Source organism: Cheilinus undulatus, linkage group 12, assembly GCF_018320785.1.
Source record: "Cheilinus undulatus linkage group 12, ASM1832078v1, whole genome shotgun sequence".
Lineage (NCBI taxonomy): Eukaryota > Metazoa > Chordata > Actinopteri > Labriformes > Labridae > Cheilinus > Cheilinus undulatus.
The window spans coordinates 48,793,387-48,812,113 of record NC_054876.1 but is presented as its reverse complement, the minus strand read 5'-3'; the positions used below and the strand labels follow the sequence as shown (position 1 = coordinate 48,812,113).

General features: G+C 39.4%; 1 protein-coding gene across 1 annotated transcript; it reads right to left on the bottom strand.

Annotated features, from left to right (window-relative positions):
* Positions 1 to 9,092: 9,092 nt before the first annotated feature.
* On the bottom strand, positions 9,093 to 16,155 carry rps14 (ribosomal protein S14). Its single transcript, XM_041802224.1, has 5 exons — positions 16,047 to 16,155; positions 14,213 to 14,364; positions 12,362 to 12,523; positions 10,661 to 10,737; positions 9,093 to 9,202 (listed from the first exon to the last, which is right to left on the bottom strand). The coding sequence occupies exons 2-5, from the start codon at positions 14,359 to 14,361 to the stop codon at positions 9,135 to 9,137; spliced, it is 456 nt and encodes a 151-aa protein (XP_041658158.1). The 5' UTR covers positions 14,362 to 14,364; positions 16,047 to 16,155; the 3' UTR covers positions 9,093 to 9,134.
* Between the last annotated feature and the right edge of the window lie 2,572 nt (positions 16,156 to 18,727).

The following is an 18,727-nucleotide window of genomic DNA, read 5'->3' as shown; positions in this document are numbered from 1 at the left end:
CGGTGGACAGGATGAAAGAATCTGAATACTGCAAACTAAATGAGGTGAAAAATGAAATTCATTTTATTCTGTACTGTTCATTGTATCATGATCTACAGGAAACTTTGTTTAGTAAAGTCCAGGATTCTGGTCTTGATTTAATTTATATGGACGACAGTACTTTAATGAAATATCTTTTTGATAATGCCTTTGCTTTGTCTGACTATCTCTTTAAAGCATGGGGAAGGAGAAGAAGAGTTACTTACAACAAATAAATGTATCAGACTGTTAAGAGGCTTATACATTTCTTTTGAATATATATTTTATTTTGTTTTATTTTATTTTATTTTGTGCTGGTTTATAGTTTTGGATTATAGTATTGTTGGCCTGATTCCAGAATATTTACTGTTTTGTCAGTTAATGTGTCTGAATAATTCCATATGGGATGGGTCATGTAAATGACCAGACACGTAAATAAAATATTCATTCATTCGTTCATTGTATATAAACTCATGTCACCCTGCAATAAATTGGAGAGAATGGAAACATGCACTTGTTTAGTGGTCCTCTTTCTCTTCCCTCTGAATCAGAGCTGTTGGCAGGGCCAAGGGCATCAGCAGCATTTTGAATGTGGGGGGGGGCATATTTTGCCAGGGTCCTCCCCCAGAAAATTTTTAAAGAAGTAGATGCAATTTCCCACATTCTGGTGCATTTTATCAGTTTTTAGATTGAAAATTATCTCCTTCTTTCATTGTTTTTCCTTGGAGCCAAAATGGTCTGCAATACTGACAATTACTGAGGCACTGGGCATTAGAAGATGTTGAAAATACTAAACTTCCCAATAAGCCATGCGACATTTTCCCTAACTACCTGTCACCTTTCAGCACTCACCTCAGCAACAGAGCTGTCTCCACTGCCCCTGCCACTCACTCTCAATCTCAACCACCTACATCAGGAGACATGGAGATGCATTGAGCATTCTTTCATATTGATAATTGAAATAAACTTAATGTAAATTGATCATATGAAGATTTCTGTGATGTAGCTCAGTCGTGTTATCAGCATATCAGATACACAGGTAGTATAGCAGCCTAACAATATTAAGAAGAGATGTCTTAGGTCCAAAGTTATTTGGGGTTTTTCTTATTAGTCGAAAGGCGTGGCCATGGCGGCCCCTTAAATTGAAATGCTTCATCATGTGATAAAAGTGGCTGGTGCTCACTAAAAAATTTCCAATTATTACAAGATTGGCCAAATCCTGCTGAAATTAGCCCAGGCACATTCCTCAAGGTTGATAGTACTCAAATTTGAATGTCAAGAGTCCTTACCTAAAATGGTGTGGTGGTGACAATTTTTCATTCGCCATGTAACAGAGAGTAGAATTATCTAGTGCTCACAAAAGTTGTAAAGCCATGAAACTTGGCAGAAAAACACCCAGTAGCAAAACGAGATGATTGATAGGATGATTGTCGGTGGGCACAGCTTTTTGGCTCAGTAACGCCCCCTACATTAATTTGAAAATTCAGCCCCTGCAGCAGGATTAACTGAGGATTTTGAAAATTCTTGAGATTATAAATCATTTTAAGTTCTACAAAAATGCCTTTCGGACCCATGCTGTAAAACAAACAGGAAGTCTGCCATTTTTATTTTTGTGGTGAAAAAGCAGCACATTTAGCATGATTATCACTACAGCCATTTTTACACAACTATCCTCTGAGAACAGAATCCCTTTTCTTCTTTTTTTTTTTTTTTTCTTTTTTTTTAAGGTTTGGTATTTAAATGTCAGTCAGATCCACTAATGTGCCTGAAACTGCTGTAGTATGCATGCCAGGCCAGTAGTTGGCAGTGTGACTGACAGTGAAACACATGCATGCACACCTTTCCTTCCTCCTGGTGGTGTCAACAGACAAACATGGCTGACACACAAATGTTTGTGTGGACAGATGAAGTCGGGTTGCTTCCTAGTGACAGTCAACCACTAAATAAATAGATATTTCAAAAATGGGAACATATAAATGTTGGCAGGAAGTGAGCAGCACAAACAAACAGCACATTTTTGTGTGGTCTGTGCAGCACCAGGCCAAGATCAAGTCTCTGACGGACTACATGCAGAACAAGGAGCAGAAGAAGAGACAGCTGAAGGAGAGCCAGGACGCTCTGACCGAGGAGCTCGCCAAATAACTGTTTGGAGAAATTTCCAGAAAGCAGAAGAACAAAATGAATCTATGTTGATGTGGTTTGTTGACATTTCTCCAGACAGTTACTCTGCCGTTAAAAAGCGCCCAATCAGAGCTTAGCGAGCGTCTCCTCTCAGTCTGAACCAGGGTCTGCTGCTGGAGCAGGAGAGGCTGATGTCAGACGAGGACAAACTGAAGACTGAAGAGCAGGAGAAGGACGCCAAGCTGCAGGAACTCATGTGAGTAAAGGACTCATCCGTACGTTTATGTGGAATGTGAGTTCATGTGGTTTTTGTTTGCAGGCTGCTGAATGAGCAGAGGGAGCAGGCCAGAGAGGACCTGAAGGACCTGGAGGGTCAGGGTACCAAAGTATCATTTATTTTGACAGGGCCTGGAGGGTCAGGGTACCAAAGTATCTTTTATTTTGAAAGGGCATTTGAACGTACAGAAATCAAGAAAATGGACAACTTCACTCGTTTTTCGATTTGTGTGCAGAATCGAAAAACAAGTGAAGTTGTCCGTTTTCTTGATTTGCGTACGTTCAAATGCCCTTTCAAAATAAAAGATACTTTGGTACCCTGACCCTGCAGGAGACCGTGGTCAGTATTTCCTGTTTCTACAGTGGAGGAGATGAAGTTCCCATGAGGGCTCAGTGATCATCCATGCATGCAAATAAAGACTCCATCCTGTAAAACTTCAGCTGTGTCTGCGTTTTTGTTGCATAACCCCCTGCTTCCATCTCTGACGGCTCCTCAGGGGGGCGCCGCGCCACGTCCCCCCTTCCCCATCAGGCATGCCTTGATCCAGGTACCAGCCACAGTGGGGTTTGAACCCCAGCATCCCTGTACAGAACTGGTCTAGTCCAGTCCTCTGTGCCACCGCCACCATACCTTTCACACTACCGTCTCTTCTCCTGGCGCATTTATCCTCTTTGTTCAGGATGTGGCTTTAAAATTCAGTGAGACCAAGATGGGAGTCGAACCTGGAACCTCCAGACTCTGAGTCAGTCCACTATCTCTTTAGGCTACAGAGCCAGACCTGCAGCAGAGCCTCAGAGGGGCTTTTCCTTCTTTATTTGGACTCAAATCTTGAAAACTTGAAGACATTGGTTAGATTTGAAAGGCCAACTCCTGTCCAGGTCTCCTGAAGTCTAGATTTGGAATCAGACTTTTAAAATAAATAAACCCATGGTAAGATCTGATCTTGTGAACTCCTGATTCACAGTCAGTTGGCTTTTCCACTGATCCACTAAGACATGCACCTGTTTGATAATCTTTGCTGCTGAAGACCGTTTTCGCATCTTGAGTTGCACATCTCTTTACTCCTGAGTCAGCGATTTACACCAGCAGCTTCAAAAATCCAGAGAAAATTTGAACCAACAACCTCATGACTCCAGGGCAGATACCTGTCCAACTGAGCTAACACACAGGCTAAAGCTGGCTGCACTTTCTCTGAGATTTCACATGTGGAGTAGAACATCTCTACGATCCACAATCTTTGCTGCTGGAGACCATTTTCATACTAGAGTAGAACATCTCTACGATCCACAATCTTTGCTGCTGGAGACCATTTTCATACTAGAGTAGAACTTCTCCATCATCGACAATCTTTGCTGCTGGAGACCATTTTCATACTTGAGTTGCACATCTCCATGAGTGATGATCTTTGCTGCTGAGGACCATTTTCACATCTTGTGTTGCACAGCTCAATCTTGAAAACTTAAAGACATTGGTTAGATTTGAAAGGCCAACTCCTGTCCAGGTCTCCTGAAGTCTAGATTTGGACTCAGACTTTTAAAACAGATCATCCCATGGTAAGATTTGAACCTGTGACCTCCTGCTTTGCAGTCAGTTGGCTTTTCCACTAATCCACTGAGACATGCACCAGTTTGATAATCTTTGATGCTGAAGACCATTTTCATACTTGAGAGGAGATATACATAATAAAAAAGCATTGACGAAAAATGATAAAACAATCTTGTACACATCTTGAGCTCTCTTTTTTCTCCTCTGGTTGATCTCTATCACCAACAATTGGAACATTCAGTTAATGCTTTCAGCCACTCAGTCATTTTTTTCCTGTGGAGTGAGCATGCACACAAGGGAGGCTGCAAGCATGCAGGAGAGAGAGATAGAGGAACAGTGGCTGAGCCAAGCAGAACAGAAAGAGGAGCTGTGAAAATGATGATACAGTGATTTGTTCTTAATTTGGAGCTGCATTCAAAATTTTCAGGGTGCATGCCTCCTTCCCACTAGTTTTACTGCCAAAATAATGGCAAGCTCTGGAAATTAATGACGTAACATAACCCATTGGTCCTTTTTTGTGTTTAACCAGGATGTGATTTTAAATTACAGAGCCCTGTGACTCTATGGCTGCAGCTCGCTAAATGACCACTTGATGTCAGTGTTTCTCCTCATTATTCAGCACTAATGTGTGTGAAGAGTTTTTAAGTTTGTTATTCTCCTAAACAAAGCTTTATTTCTGAGACAGACCACTACTGTCCACTGTTCACCATCATCTCATTCTTTTTCCTGCTTCAGTAATGAGCAGAAACAGCTGATCTGATTTTTACTTCCCTGATGTGATTTTCTGATAGACAGAAACACATTTCAACATTTATTAGACCAGTGTTATTAACCAAAGAGCCAAATTGTTCAAAATAAATTTGCAAGAGCCACAAGCTAAGTGGAGAATAGCGGCAATTAAAATAAGTTAAAGGTGGCAAAAATGGTCATAAAGCAGCAAACACTGGGAGAAAAGTGGCAAAAATGTGGTGGGAAGTGACCAAATAATGAGTTACAGGTGGCAAAACTATTTCAAAAATTAGTGAAAAGTGACTAATGTGGGAAAAAATCAGAAAAAAGGTGGTAAAAATGGGCAAAAAGTGGCATTTATTTGCAAAAGGCAGCTTAAACGAGAGAGAAGTTGCAAAAAATTGCAAAAACCAGGAGAAAGTGACAAAAAGCAGTGGCAAAAAAGGGCTTAAAGCGGCAAACACTGGGAGAAAAGTGGCAAAAAAATTGAGTTATTGGGTGGCAAAAATGGTCCAAAAGTGGCAAAAATGTGGAAAAAAATGAATATATAGTGAATAAAATGGGCAAAAATCAGAGAAAAGGGTGGTAAAAAATGGGCAAAAGAGGCATTTAATTGCAAAAGGCAGCTTAAATGGGAGAGAAGTTGCAAAAAGGGCAAAAAAGTGGCAAAAAGCAGGATAAAAGTCTCAAAAAGGGGAGAAAAATGACAAAAAGAAGTGGCAAAAGTGGGCTTAGAGCAGCAAACACTGGGGGGAAGGGCAGAAAGTGGCAAAAAAAAAAAAGAGTAATAGGTGGCCAAAAATGGTCCAAAAGTGGCAGAAACGTGGAGAAAAATGAATGAAAAATGATATGGGCAAAAATCAGGAAAAAAAGGTGGTAAAAATGGGCAGAAAGTGACGTTTAATTGCAATAGGCAGGTTAAATGGGTGAGAAGAGGCAAAACGGGAAAAAAAAATGGCAAAAAGCAGGATAAAATTCTCAAAAAATAGAGAAAAGTGACAAAAAGAAGTGGCAAAAATGGGCTTAGAGCAGCAAACACTGTGAGAAAAGTGACAAAAGGGCAGAAAGTGGCAAAAACTGGGAGAAAAGTGGCAAAAAAAATGAGTTATTGGTGGCAAAAATGGTCCAAAAGTGGCAAAAACGTGGAGAAAAAAGGAATATAAAGTGACTAAAATGGGCAAAAATCAGAAAAAAAAAGGTGGTAAAAATGGGCAGAAAGTGACGTTTAATTGCAATAGGCAGGTTAAATGGGTGAGAAGAGGCAGAACGGGAAAAAAAATGGCAAAAAGCAGGATAAAACTCTCAAAAAGGAGAGAAAAGTGACAAAAAGAAGTGGCAAAAATGAGCTTTAAGCAGCAAACACTGGGAGAAAAGTGGCAAAAAAAATCAGATCCACGACTGAAAATAATTTCGACCTTAAAGAGAATAATGGAGACACTTCTTGTGGGATTTTGCACAAATCTAATCTTTAAAAGTCTACAGAATGTTTTTCTAACTTCTTTTTTAAATATATCAGTTTTTTAATGCACCACAGATTAAATTTAAAATAATTCTGATTATTCTAATTAAATGAAATTGAGAGGTTCAGTCAGCCACTTCACAACAGAAAATACCCCATAAATAAGTTTTTCAGGTATAATGTAGGCGAGAATTACCAAAGTTTTTCTGGGTTTCAAGGGATGACACACTTGTAAATTGCAATTAAGGTGACAATTAACCTTTCATCACATTCACACTGTTAGTCAGTAACGGATGTTTATTTTTGTTGTTGTGTTGATTGAGCTCTGACGTCGTGAGAAGGTGCCTGCAGGTGTGGCGCCACCTCCTTCAAGAAGTCCTGCCCCATTGAACAAACCGTCTGCCTGATGAAGGTCTAGTTCAATGTCTTTAACAATGTAAACAGATGGCAAGATTTCACAAATCTGCACTTTTTTCAGCTCCTCATAACTTTGGCACTCTGGGCTATTTTCACTATTCTACTATCAAACTCGTCAGCTTCTTGTGCTCTTTTCAGCAAATTTTAATACTTTTTTATACTATTTATACTTTTTCTACTATTTTTTTTTTTTTTTTTTTTGCTGATCAAACTTGATCAAGATTTTCTCTCAGACGTTTCCAGTGGCGTACATGGAGAGACTTAGAGTGATGACATCATCACTAGAGTGCAGGAGGGGAATTGTGAGAAGAGGCCGCACTTCCGAACAAACTGCTCTCCTGAAAAAATATTTAGTCCACATTTATAATATAAACAGCAAAACGTAGCCACACAGCTCCTCTTGTTCCCCAAAAAAGATCTGAGGTCAAAAGGATCAATGGTTTTGGCACAATGAGCTTCAAAGTGTGACCGGCATCCCTTCAGCTCCCCATCTGCAGCAATACAATTGTTGAACGAAGATTCCTGAGTGCAGATTTTGGAACCACTTTTTTTTATCTTGCTCTTGGAGCATGACTTTTCACTTCCCACACATAAAAAATGTATCACTGCACGCAGCAACTTCTGCTGATTCTCATGATACCTTTCGTTTTCTGCTAGGTTTCACAAGTACAGCTCAAATTGACTTTGAGTGCATGTTCTGACCACTCAACTCAGTTTTCTGAGCTGTTTTAACAGAATCATGCATCAACACTCTTAAACGGTCACATAGAAGTGGCTTTATCGTTTTTAAAGCACTCTTCTGAACAATATAATAAAACAATGTGCTTAAGTGTAAATCTTGAGTCAAATTATAAATGGCTCTTTTTAATTTTTTTAAATGTATTTTTCACTAATCAGGTATTGCACTCTTCAGCTTTAATGTAATTTTCAACAACTTTTACACTTTTTAGCTATTAATATGCTATTTTTTTTTAGATTTTTTAAGGTATTTTCAGCTATTCTTTTGCTTTTTCAGCAGTTCAGCTCTCAGCATCCCCACACAATTTCAGCTGAAAATGCTTTTGTATCTAGTTTGAAATATTCCCCCAGAAAACCTTAAAAAGGGAACTTTGACCTCAGAAATTATCCATTGCAGGTTACATTAATCAGTTTCCCTTTCTTGTACAGTTGGCTTAAATTGTCACCTTTGTTTGTATATTTCCATTGCCCTTATGTGCAGTTTTCCCCTTTATTTGCCATTTTTAATCTATTTTACAGCTTTTTAAGCCCATGTTTTGCCCCTTCTCACCCATTTAAGCTGCCTTCTTCCATTAAATGCCACTTTTCCCATTTTTGTCTTTTACACCACATTTTTAGTTTTTTGACCAATTTTGCCACCTGTAATTTGGTTTTTATCAATTTTTGCTGTTTTTCATCAGTTTTGCCTCTTTTATCTTGCTTTTTGCTACCCCCCCCCCCCCTTTTTTTGCCTGTTCTTGCACATTTAAGCTGCCTTTTGCCATTGAATGACACTTTTGCCTGTTTTAGTTATTCAGATTTTGCCACATTTCACTGTTTTTGACCATTTTTGCCACCTGTAACTTTTTTAACCAGTTTTTGCCATTTTTTGACCATTTTGTCACTTTAACCTGGTTTCACCACTTAGATTGTGGCTCTTAGAAATGTATTTAACAATTTGGCTCTTTGGTTGAGTAACACTGGTCTAGTATCAAAATGTTGCAAATACATACCTTTCTTGCAAGCTGGACAGTGTGCAGGTGTTTTCGTTGAACAGCTTGCTGGATACCTTGCCCTCTGACGTACCGGTCCTGAGAAATAGATGTGTGAAGCAACCTTTCCATTGGGTTTCAAGGGATAAAAGCAAAATATGCTAAATTAAACAAATCTTTGACCTTTTGTTCTGGGACCACAGGTGGATTTATTTAGCTAGAATGGCTCATGTGCAGCTTTAAACACAGAAACAAGACTGGGAAATAAACTAAATGATCCATCAGATCTCTCTGGGACATCCCGTCTGCAGAAACATGGAAACAATGTTTCTCCATCTATGTTTGATCTTCATATAGAAATCTGACCTGGAAATTTATCCTAATGTAGACTCATTTGTACTGCCTGCTGTAAGCACTGAACTTTGACCTCTGAACTGTCTCTATAGACCTTACAGTACTTCCTGATGAGCAGTCTAGCTCGTATCTGTCGATAGAACTGATCAAATCTGCAGCCACAAACACGTCCAGTCTGGCTGTGAAGGATTTCAGTGACTTTTCTAATCATGCCCTCTGACTTTCACTTACATGATGAATATTTCTAAATCCTGATGAAGTGGTTTATCTGGCTGTAGTTCATGCTGAGCTGGGTCCCAGAGGAATGAATGGACTCCAGCCTCCTCTCCTCCATAAACATCAAACTCTAGAGACTAGTTTAGACCCTCAGACAGTCCGATAAAGAATAAAGCAGTCTTTAAGTTTAACCTCTAAACATGTGAATGTGGATCAACACCAATGAAGAAACAGATCTCACACACACTGGAATTTAACGCATTTATTTTCTGAAAATCTTTGCTGCAGTTTACAGACGGCGACCGCGACGACCGCCCTTCCTCCTGGTCGAGTCTGACGGGATCGGAGTGACATCCTCTGAAAATACGGAGAAGAGACAGGAAAAGGAGGGGTTAGACTTTTAGATCTGCATGAAGAAGAAATCTAAACCAACAGGCCAAAGCAGACAAGACGACAGGAGACAGCGGTCTACACAGACATTAGGGCTGAACGATTTGGAAAAATAAACTAATTGTAGTTGTTTTTTTACCCAATATTGCAATGGTGATTTGAAATGCGACTATTCCTGAAGCTCCTCATTTTGTGTATTTTCCAACACGAGCAATAAAATCATTCGATATCACAACCAACACAATATTAGACTAAACAAAGGCTGAACAGTTTAGAAAATATATATAATTGTGATGGTTCTGACTTTTATTGCTAACTGGATATGAATTGTTGTATTGTCACTCATATATGAAAAGAAAAAAGTATAGAATTGAAGGATTTTTTTGAAGGATTTAAAAAAGGCACCTGAATGATTGCATAATTATATAATGCTTAACATCTCTGCTGCAAAAAAATAAGGTATAAACTGGTATTTTGACAAAAATTCAGGTTAAAGAAATAGTGCACCTTCAGCGATTTGAAAATTACAGCAGGATATACTGCAGTTTAACCTAATTTTCGACTAATTGCCCAGTCTATATGGCCATATCAGGATATTTCATACTGGGATTCCTCTGATGAGGAGCAGACTCTCGTCATTCTTCTAGAGATCAGGACAAAGTTTAGTTCTTTCAGATGAAAAAGACGACAAGGCGGCTCAGGAATAAACCAACCACTGGTTTACAGGCAGAAAAATACCAAACATCAGCCACTTTGCTTCACATTCTTGTCCAGGCACTTTGTTTGTAAAACCAGTCCACCAGGGGGCGCTAAACCAAATCAGTAAATGACCATCCCCACTGTAAATGTCTTGTTTTTAACCGAGGACTGCTCATTAAAAAACGGCTCCTCATACTTTACTAAACAGGAAGCCAATGCTCTGTTCACAGTCATTCATTTCCACTGCGGGAGAAAAACGGTTATAAGTGCACTTCAGCGTTCACAACCCAAGCGTCCCTTTGCTCAGTTTCTGTGCTGCATTCCACCACTGTTCTCAATCATGGGGTCAGGAATACACCCCTAGGAGGGAAAAGGGGGCATGGAAACTAGAGAAGCCCTGAGTGGACATCCATCTTATCTGGTCATTGTTGGATGTTTTCTAGAAATCTTGACTCATTTATGATGTTTTTTAGCAGGCGGTGTAGATTTGATCTCCCAGTGCAAACTAACATTTCAACTACAAACTACATGTTCTAGGAATGTTTAAGACTTTTAAGTTCTTTAAAAATTAAAGGACTTTCTGAGGACCAGAGCCACAACTACATTCACGCGTTTGATGAGCCGCAGCAGAAGTCCAGAGTTTTAGTGACTGGGGAGAATCAGTCTGCTCTGACAGCTGATTGGATGATCGACCCTGAACCGCTGTACGAAGATCTTTGTACTCACCGATGCGTCCGATCTTCATGCCGGAGCGAGCCAGAGCTCTGAGAGCAGACTGAGCTCCAGGACCAGGAGTCTTCGTCCTGAAACAAATTTATGGATTAGTGATCAACAAAATGTTATTGATCAGCTGAGTATCAGTGAGAACTTAAATAACACCCGTTTGATATCACAGCTTACAAAAACAGAACATGAAATTTACTGATTTTAGTTTTCACACACTCATGCACAGCTTAAAAAATACACAAAACATTGGCAGTTTAATTTTGAGTTAAAACACTCCCTTCAAAAACACATCAAAATACATAAAGGGTCACAGTGTAGTAGAAACATGGCAGAAATGTGTGCAAGAATGTGCAAAAAAAGAATCCAAAACAGATTTAAATTCTATCCAAATATTTTTTAAAAATATGAAAAATTTAGATTTTTCTAATAATTTAGTCTTTTTTTTAGTCATTCATCTCCACAATTTTGATAATTTGTTCAAATGTTTTAAAAATTTAAACATGAAGTTGAAATGAACTTTCAGAAGTTTGTTTAATTTCATTTGTGTTGTGAAAAGAATGTAAACATTACAGTCCTCAATGGAGACCAACTCTGGTCATCACTCCTCTCCAGATTCATGATTATATATAATAAATCAGGCTTTAAAATAACTCCTTTTCGATAAATTCAATTATAATTTAGACCTTTAAAGAGAGAGGAGAAATTAAATTAAAAATATTCAATATTAAAATGATTCAGAGAGAAAAGCACAGCAATAAATGAGTGAAATACAGAGAGAAATAAAAATATACAAAATTAGAAACAAGAATTAAAGAAAATGTAAATTTTAACTTTTTACGGGTACATTTTCAGAATTACAGCTGATAGAAACTCCAGGGCCTGAATTTCAATGAAGGATGACGGGAACCACACTCTACATTTAATTCCTGCTGGTCTTCCTCTCAAAGCAGGAAAATCCCACATAAATCATTCAACAGTCACGTTGTTGTGTTGTGAATGTCTGCACAGGTGAGAAATGAAGGTCGGTCTCAGCAGATGAGTGACACGTGTGGATCATTAGAGCTTTCTCTCCTCGCACCTGTGGGCAGGTGTGAGCTGAGGCGACAGCGTGGTGTCTGTCGCCCGCTGGTGTTCGGTTAAACCAGGTAGGCTCTGGCTGAGAGAAGATCTGTGATGAACTCATCCATAATCTCCCCCAGCTCTGTGCGCTGTTACAGCAGCGTCAGACAGACTGACAGCAACGATGTGCTCTTGCTTCATGAATAAAACGACTGGCTGAGGCCTAATAATCCCGGGTGTCAGTATGAGCAGGCAGCAAGCCGTCCAGCAGGTTCTTTACATGAGACAAATAAATCAGCCAACATGAAAACGAGACACTATTACCATAGTTACAGATGCCAAACAAGACAGTGGCATGTACTTGAGTGTAATAAATGTAATCTTTATGCCACATCCTATCTTAAGTCCAAAAGTTTGTCCGCTTTACTTTCACACCTCAAACGAACCACTCCAGGGTTTGTCTGGAAGCCGGCTGAGACCGCCGTTTTTAAGCAGACCAGGGTGGTGCTTTCACGCCACCCCAAAGTCTGCTTTATGAAATCTTTGGTAGTTTCAGATTAAAATCATTGGCAAATCTGACAGATTTGATCATTTCAGAACGGGAAACAGAAAAACATTGACCGTCTTGAGCGCGCATGTTACCTGTTGCCCCCAGTGGCCCTCAGCTTGATGTGCAGCGCTGTGATGCCGAGCTCTTTGCAGCGCTGAGCGACGTCCTGAGCGGCCAACATGGCGGCGTACGGAGAGGACTCGTCTCTGTCAGCCTTCACCTTCATCCCACCGGTCACACGGCAGATCGTCTCCCTGGAAACACACGAGCCAATCAGAGAGCTGGTACACAAACGCTACGACACAGCTGGAGAAGTTATGATACGTTTAGTCGTCACCGCTGTTTTCTAGAATTAACCCTCCTAGGTCCCTAAAAAAAGTGCGACACCCAGGTCTCTAAGGGTAAAAAATACTCTCCAATAAAGAGTGCCTTAAAAAATTATGGAATTATCATTCCAGTTTTTTTTTTTGCATAAATACCTGAAGAAACTTCAGTCCTCCCCAAGTGCAATGAAAAATATCGGCGTTTCAAAATTTTAACCCCTTAAATGCCAGCTTTTGTAATGAGAACTTGTTTTTGTTGAAAGAAAAAACACAAAAAGTGAATTATTTTCCATCACATACATGCAAAACTGAATTTTTTTGTTTGGCACGATCTGGGCCTGGGAGTTTCAAAGATTGGCATCAAGATTGATTTTTTACAATTTTTAATATTTTCGTAGTGCCCGATTGTATATAAAGTGCAACACCCAGGCGCCTGAGGGTAAAACATACCCTCCAATAAAGAGTGCCATAAAAAAATCAGGTATTAATGTATCATTCCATTTTTTTTGCATAAATACCTGAAGTAACTTCAGTCCTCCCCAAGTATAATGAAAGATATCAGCGTTTCAAAATTTAACTCCTTAAATGCCAGTTTTTGTGATGAGAACTTGATTTTTTGTTAAAAGAAAAAACACAAAAAGTGAATTATTTTCCATCACATACATGCAAAACTGAATTTTTTTGTTTGGCATGATCTGGGCCTGGGAGTGTCAAAGATTGGCATCAAGACTGATTTTAAACAATTTGTTATTTTCGTAGTGCCCAATTGTATAAAAAGTGCAACACCAAGTGCCTTCATTCTGTTCCAAAATTTTAACCCCTTAAATGCCAGTTTTTGTGATTATTACTTCTTTATTTTCAACCCTCCTGTGTCCCTAAAGGTATTTTTTTTTTTACCCTTTTGGACTTTATTTTGTGGATAACTTTGGTTGTGCTGATGCACATGCCATAAATTTTGCTGAGGGTTTTTATTTTGGGATTTCAGGGAAAAAATGTTTTTAAAGTCTTTAATTCACTGTGTAAAAAAGTAGTCACACCTGACTCCCTAAGGGTATTCTTTTACCCCGTCTACTCCCATTATAAACACATTTTTTGAGTACACTGCCATTGCAGTTTTTCTTTCATTCCATGGTGTGGAAATTCCTTCAATTTTTTATTTTTCATTGCTTTTTAGTAAGTGGTGATATTTTCTCATATGCTGTATAGCCACCATTGAGAGGCGATGTCAGCATTTTTACATCATATTATATCAAGCACGATGTTTTATTGATTAACTAACAGTCAGTGAATCTCATCAACCATCTTCCAGCTAGGTTAACTATGTCCTTTAAGAGCGTGTTTATGACAACATGGGAGAGAATAGCTGTTTAAGAGGCGCCACTGGCCTCTTAACTGATGGCTAACTGTCCCCCCATCATTTGATCAGCATGTAGAGATACCAGTCCACGCTCCGAGAGCCTCAGAGATGATGGACTGTTGGAATCAGAGTCCTGATATCAGACTGATTGTTCATGTGGGAGATGAAGTGACTTCACCTGGTATCTGAGTGACTAAAGGGATCATTAATGTGGAGTATAAACAGACAGTGATTTTTAAGGGGGGGGTCTGGGTTTGACTTACTTCCCGGAGAGGTCGGTGACGTGGACGAAGGTGTCGTTGAAGGAGGCGAAGATGTGACAAACTCCAAAGACGTTTTCTCCTTCAGCCACCTGAGGACCCAGACTGATGACCTGCTCCTCCTTCTTCTCTTTTCCTTTACGAGGAGCCATCGTCTGAGGAGGAGAGAAGGTTAGATAGAAACTACAAACCCTGAGGAAAATTTAAGTTAGACAGTCATCAAACTGCACAGTGGTATAAAGATGACCTGTAATAGTCTCCTGTCATTTCCCAGTATCAACTTTTTATTTTATACCATGAATCCAACATTACTGCTGACCCTCCAACATTTAGGGGTGGACTTCTACTCAGCCCATTTCCCTCACACCATGCCAAAGTCAAGTACACATCTCTTAAACCTCTCCTTTATAAAATCAGTCCCGATGAAACTCATGACATGTCAGTATTCTGTTTCAAAGCTAAGGATGCCTCAACACAAAGCAATGATCTACAGAAGACTAATCATTAGAGATTCGGCACAGGTGTAAAATCAATTATCTTGACCTTAATATCAAATAATCAGAATTATGTTTACTGCCATAATAGAGTAGATCTAGAAAGTCTTTCAAAGAGCAAGGTGCCAAAGTGCATCACAATAAAAGAAAACAAAAATCTCAAATGTTCAAATCTGTATCATGTAGTTAAAAGCTCATTTTAAAGGAGAGCCCTGAGCTCCTGTTTAAAAAGGTCTGACAAAGTGGAGAGGAGGAAGAGCTCCAGAGCCAGCACCACAAATCCACAACCCTCTTCAGGTTGTAACCACACACACGGGACAACAAGACTCAAGTCAGCAGACCTGAGGGTGGACTGGGACAGAGCAGGCCAGTCAGAGACATGTCCATGCTGAACTTTGTCAACAAAACAAGGATCTTTAGGGGGTTTAGAAGCTGATTGGAACTGATGTAAGGTATTTAAGAAGTTGATCATGTGAGTTTACAGAATCAGTAGCCTAAAAGCTGCAAATAAGGTTCATGTTTATCCATAAAAACTACTTTTAGGAGCTCTTATAGATGATGCAGAACTCATGCATTACTACAGTTATGTCAGCTCTACTTGGAGTAACACCTGCAGAGGAGACTAGCATCCTGGCATTTACTGGGCTCTAATAACGCAGACCCTGCAGTCTGGGGACACTGTCACACTAATGCTTTCAATAAACAATTACCTGTCATTCAGGTGAAATATCAGACGGGGAATAAGTTTGTCCTTTTTTATGCAAAAACACCAAATAAGCCCCGTCCGATAATGGAAGCACCGGGTTAAGACGCTCACACGGTGGATAATGCTGACTACAAGCTAACACAGAGGCTGACAGCCAGCGTTCGCAGTTAAGCAGTCATGTTAAAAGTCTGACTAAACATTTTAATCAATACACCAATACATCGATTACAAGAATAGCCTAGAGTAGACACATGACGTGCTAGCATTAGCATGTTAGCTCTGGCCAACAGTGTAGTCTCACCCTGACATCGTATCCCAGTTTTTTATATATCTCCCGGTCTAAAAACTCTTAAACAACCCTTCTAGAACACAAATATTGCTCATTATTCAGAATACGGCATAGCTATCCCGCCTTTACACCCTCCGCTTTGAGCTAAGATGGCGACATGATGCAGAAACACCGAAACGAACGCAGAGAGAAAAACACCAATAACCGGTAAAAAATATTTAAACCAGAAGATAATTTCACCTTTACCTGGCAGGTAGACTGTCAAAGATCGATTACAGACACGGTTAATGATCGGATGATTGAAAGAAAATTAGATTTATAAAGGATTAAACTCAGACGTGAACTCACCTCTGTGTGTCTCTGTGAAGCACAAACTAGAAAGGAAAGAACTTCCGCTTCCGGGGTACACTAAAGACATCCGGCGCGGGAAAAGTCTGCTGCTGCCACCGCGTGGTTATTTCAGGGGACAGAACGCTCTTTTTGTGTTTATTTATGGATTTAAAATATTGACCATTTGATCGTTTCCATTTATTTATTTGAACTGAAAATAATTTAGCTACGATTAAACATGCCTTTAAAAAAACTGTTGTAACCTCTGCTGTTTTTTGGTTTTGTTTTTATTTTATTTTACTTTTGACGTGTTTTATTGGTAAAAGCGTCCCATCCTGGTATTTTGGCCAACCAATCACAGCCCCGCTCCTTTCTGAACAACGTTCAACTAGATGAACTGCGGTCAGTAGAAAAGACTGGAATTTAAAGCTGAAAATATAAAAACTGTAAGGTTTAAGGTTTTTAAGGTTACTTAGAGCCTACATCTACCTACAAGTGAGCTAGTATGAAAATATGAAACTCAGAATAAAGAAGCATCTTAAATTATAAAATAAACAATAGGATATTTCTACAAATAATTCATACTGGCACCTTAAAATGCATGCTGTTAAAGAATCATGTCGAGCTTTCACTCCCCCTCTAAATCACTGTTGTAGTGTTTTGTAGGTTTGTTTTTAATTCTAAATGTTGTGACTTAAACTGTATTTAAATTCTATATTTATTAATAAAAGTGTTTTAATTTTATTTAATTTTAACATTGACTTTTAGGGGTTTAATACCTGTTTTTTTGTAAAACCTTCTTTTTAATTGTTCATGCCTTAGAACTCCTGGTTAACTTATCTCGAATGCCAACCCAGGAAAAGAGTGGTGCAGGAATGAGTCCTCAAACACGGAAGTAAGTTAGCATTTTAGCACTTCCGGTTCCCTCGTCTGAAAGTCTATGGGAATTTTGAACGTTTTTGGTCAAATGCCTGAAATAAGGTCTGTGGTGAACACAAGTTCAGGAGAGTTTAACGTTTTATCCTACGGCATAAAATACATCCGAAACGTGCCCCACCCTTGAATCGTGAATCTTTTCCTGTCTTAATAAAGGCGGTTGCTATAAGATAGCTAACAAGGACTACATACGTCATCATCCAAAGCGCAGCGGCAACTGAGCCGTTCAGTTGTAGCCGCGTGTGATGGCGTAAATTCAGTCGACCTTGTTGTAGTTCAATACAGCATGACGTTAGCTTTTTACTTTCGACAGTTAGATTAACGAACCAGATATGATGCTTATATTATCAGTTTATGAAGATTATGAGCAAAACATGTAAGTTTTATAAACTTTTATTGGACACAGAGCTTATTCTCAGCAATAATCCAAAAACCCATTTAAAAATCCCATGGGCTCGATGACGAGAGAACCCGTGATACACAAACTTCCGGGTCTGCCTACAAAATTACGTCACGACTGCACCACTCTATACACAAAATAAACCAAGAGTACCTTGACGCAGACAAGATGGCCGACATACATCCAATCCATCCCAGAAGTCTCAGCTGGAAGTCTGTACGTCTAAGGTTAGGCTTCGGCATTAAAACCCCAGTGGTTAGGTTCAGGGTAAGGCCGTGGAGAAGGTAATTTATTTCAGATCCAGCACCAAGGGTTGGGCTTAGGCACAAGAAAGACTGACAAACACTGGCAGCTGAGTCCAACACGAAGAAGAAACATCTGCTTGGGACTTCTGGCTTGGATTGGATGTATAGCGACGCCCATGTCGGCCATCTTGACTGCAGTTGGGTCCCTCTCAAATAAACCGGATGTTTGGATTGAACCATGTGGAATCCAAGCTCATCCAAGGTGTCTTTAGAAAGGTAACACTCTGAAGGTTCCTTATAAACTATCAGACTCACTGTAGCTGCTACTGGTTCTGAATAATTTTATTTATTTTATTTTATTTAACCTTTATTTAACCAGATAAAACCCGCTGAGATCGAAATCTCTTTTACAAGGGTGACCTGGCCAGGAGGGCAGCAGCACACGTCATAATAAATAAATAATAAATGTTTATAGCAGGGTTATTATAGTTAACTAAAGCTGACTAAATAACTAAAACTAAAATTTAAAAGTCTTTTTAGTAACTAAAACTAAATAAAAACTAAGCTTTACTAATAAAATGAAAACTAACTTAAACTGTATTGTGCGCTTGCAAAACTAACTAAAATGAAATAGAATTAGGGACAAAATCTCCTTAGTTTTAGTCTTTGATACTAGTATACTGACTGACATGAACACCCAAGCCTGGAGAGAGTAAAACTGCCTGATTTGATTGAAGACAACTTCACACAATGGTAATTTTAGGTCCTCAGTTGTATACCAACATTAAAATTGAATAATTACAGTGAAAAGTGTAGAGCCCTTTTGGGTGTCGCCCCTGGCAGTTATCCCACATTGCCGCAAAACTAACACTAAAACTAACTAGATAAGAACTCAGAAAGAGCAGACCTTCGCCATTAGCCTTATCTCCCAATAGTGAAGAATCCTTTATAAAATTCCTGGATCCATCCCCATGTGCCCCCCACCAAGGCATTCGCTGATCACTCCCTCCCTGGTGGGGTGGAAACATGGTGAGAAAAAGCATCGGCCTCGCTAAAGGTGGACTGTCATGGTGGAAGCATTGCCTGCCGGTGCCAACAGATGCACTGACAGTCTCACC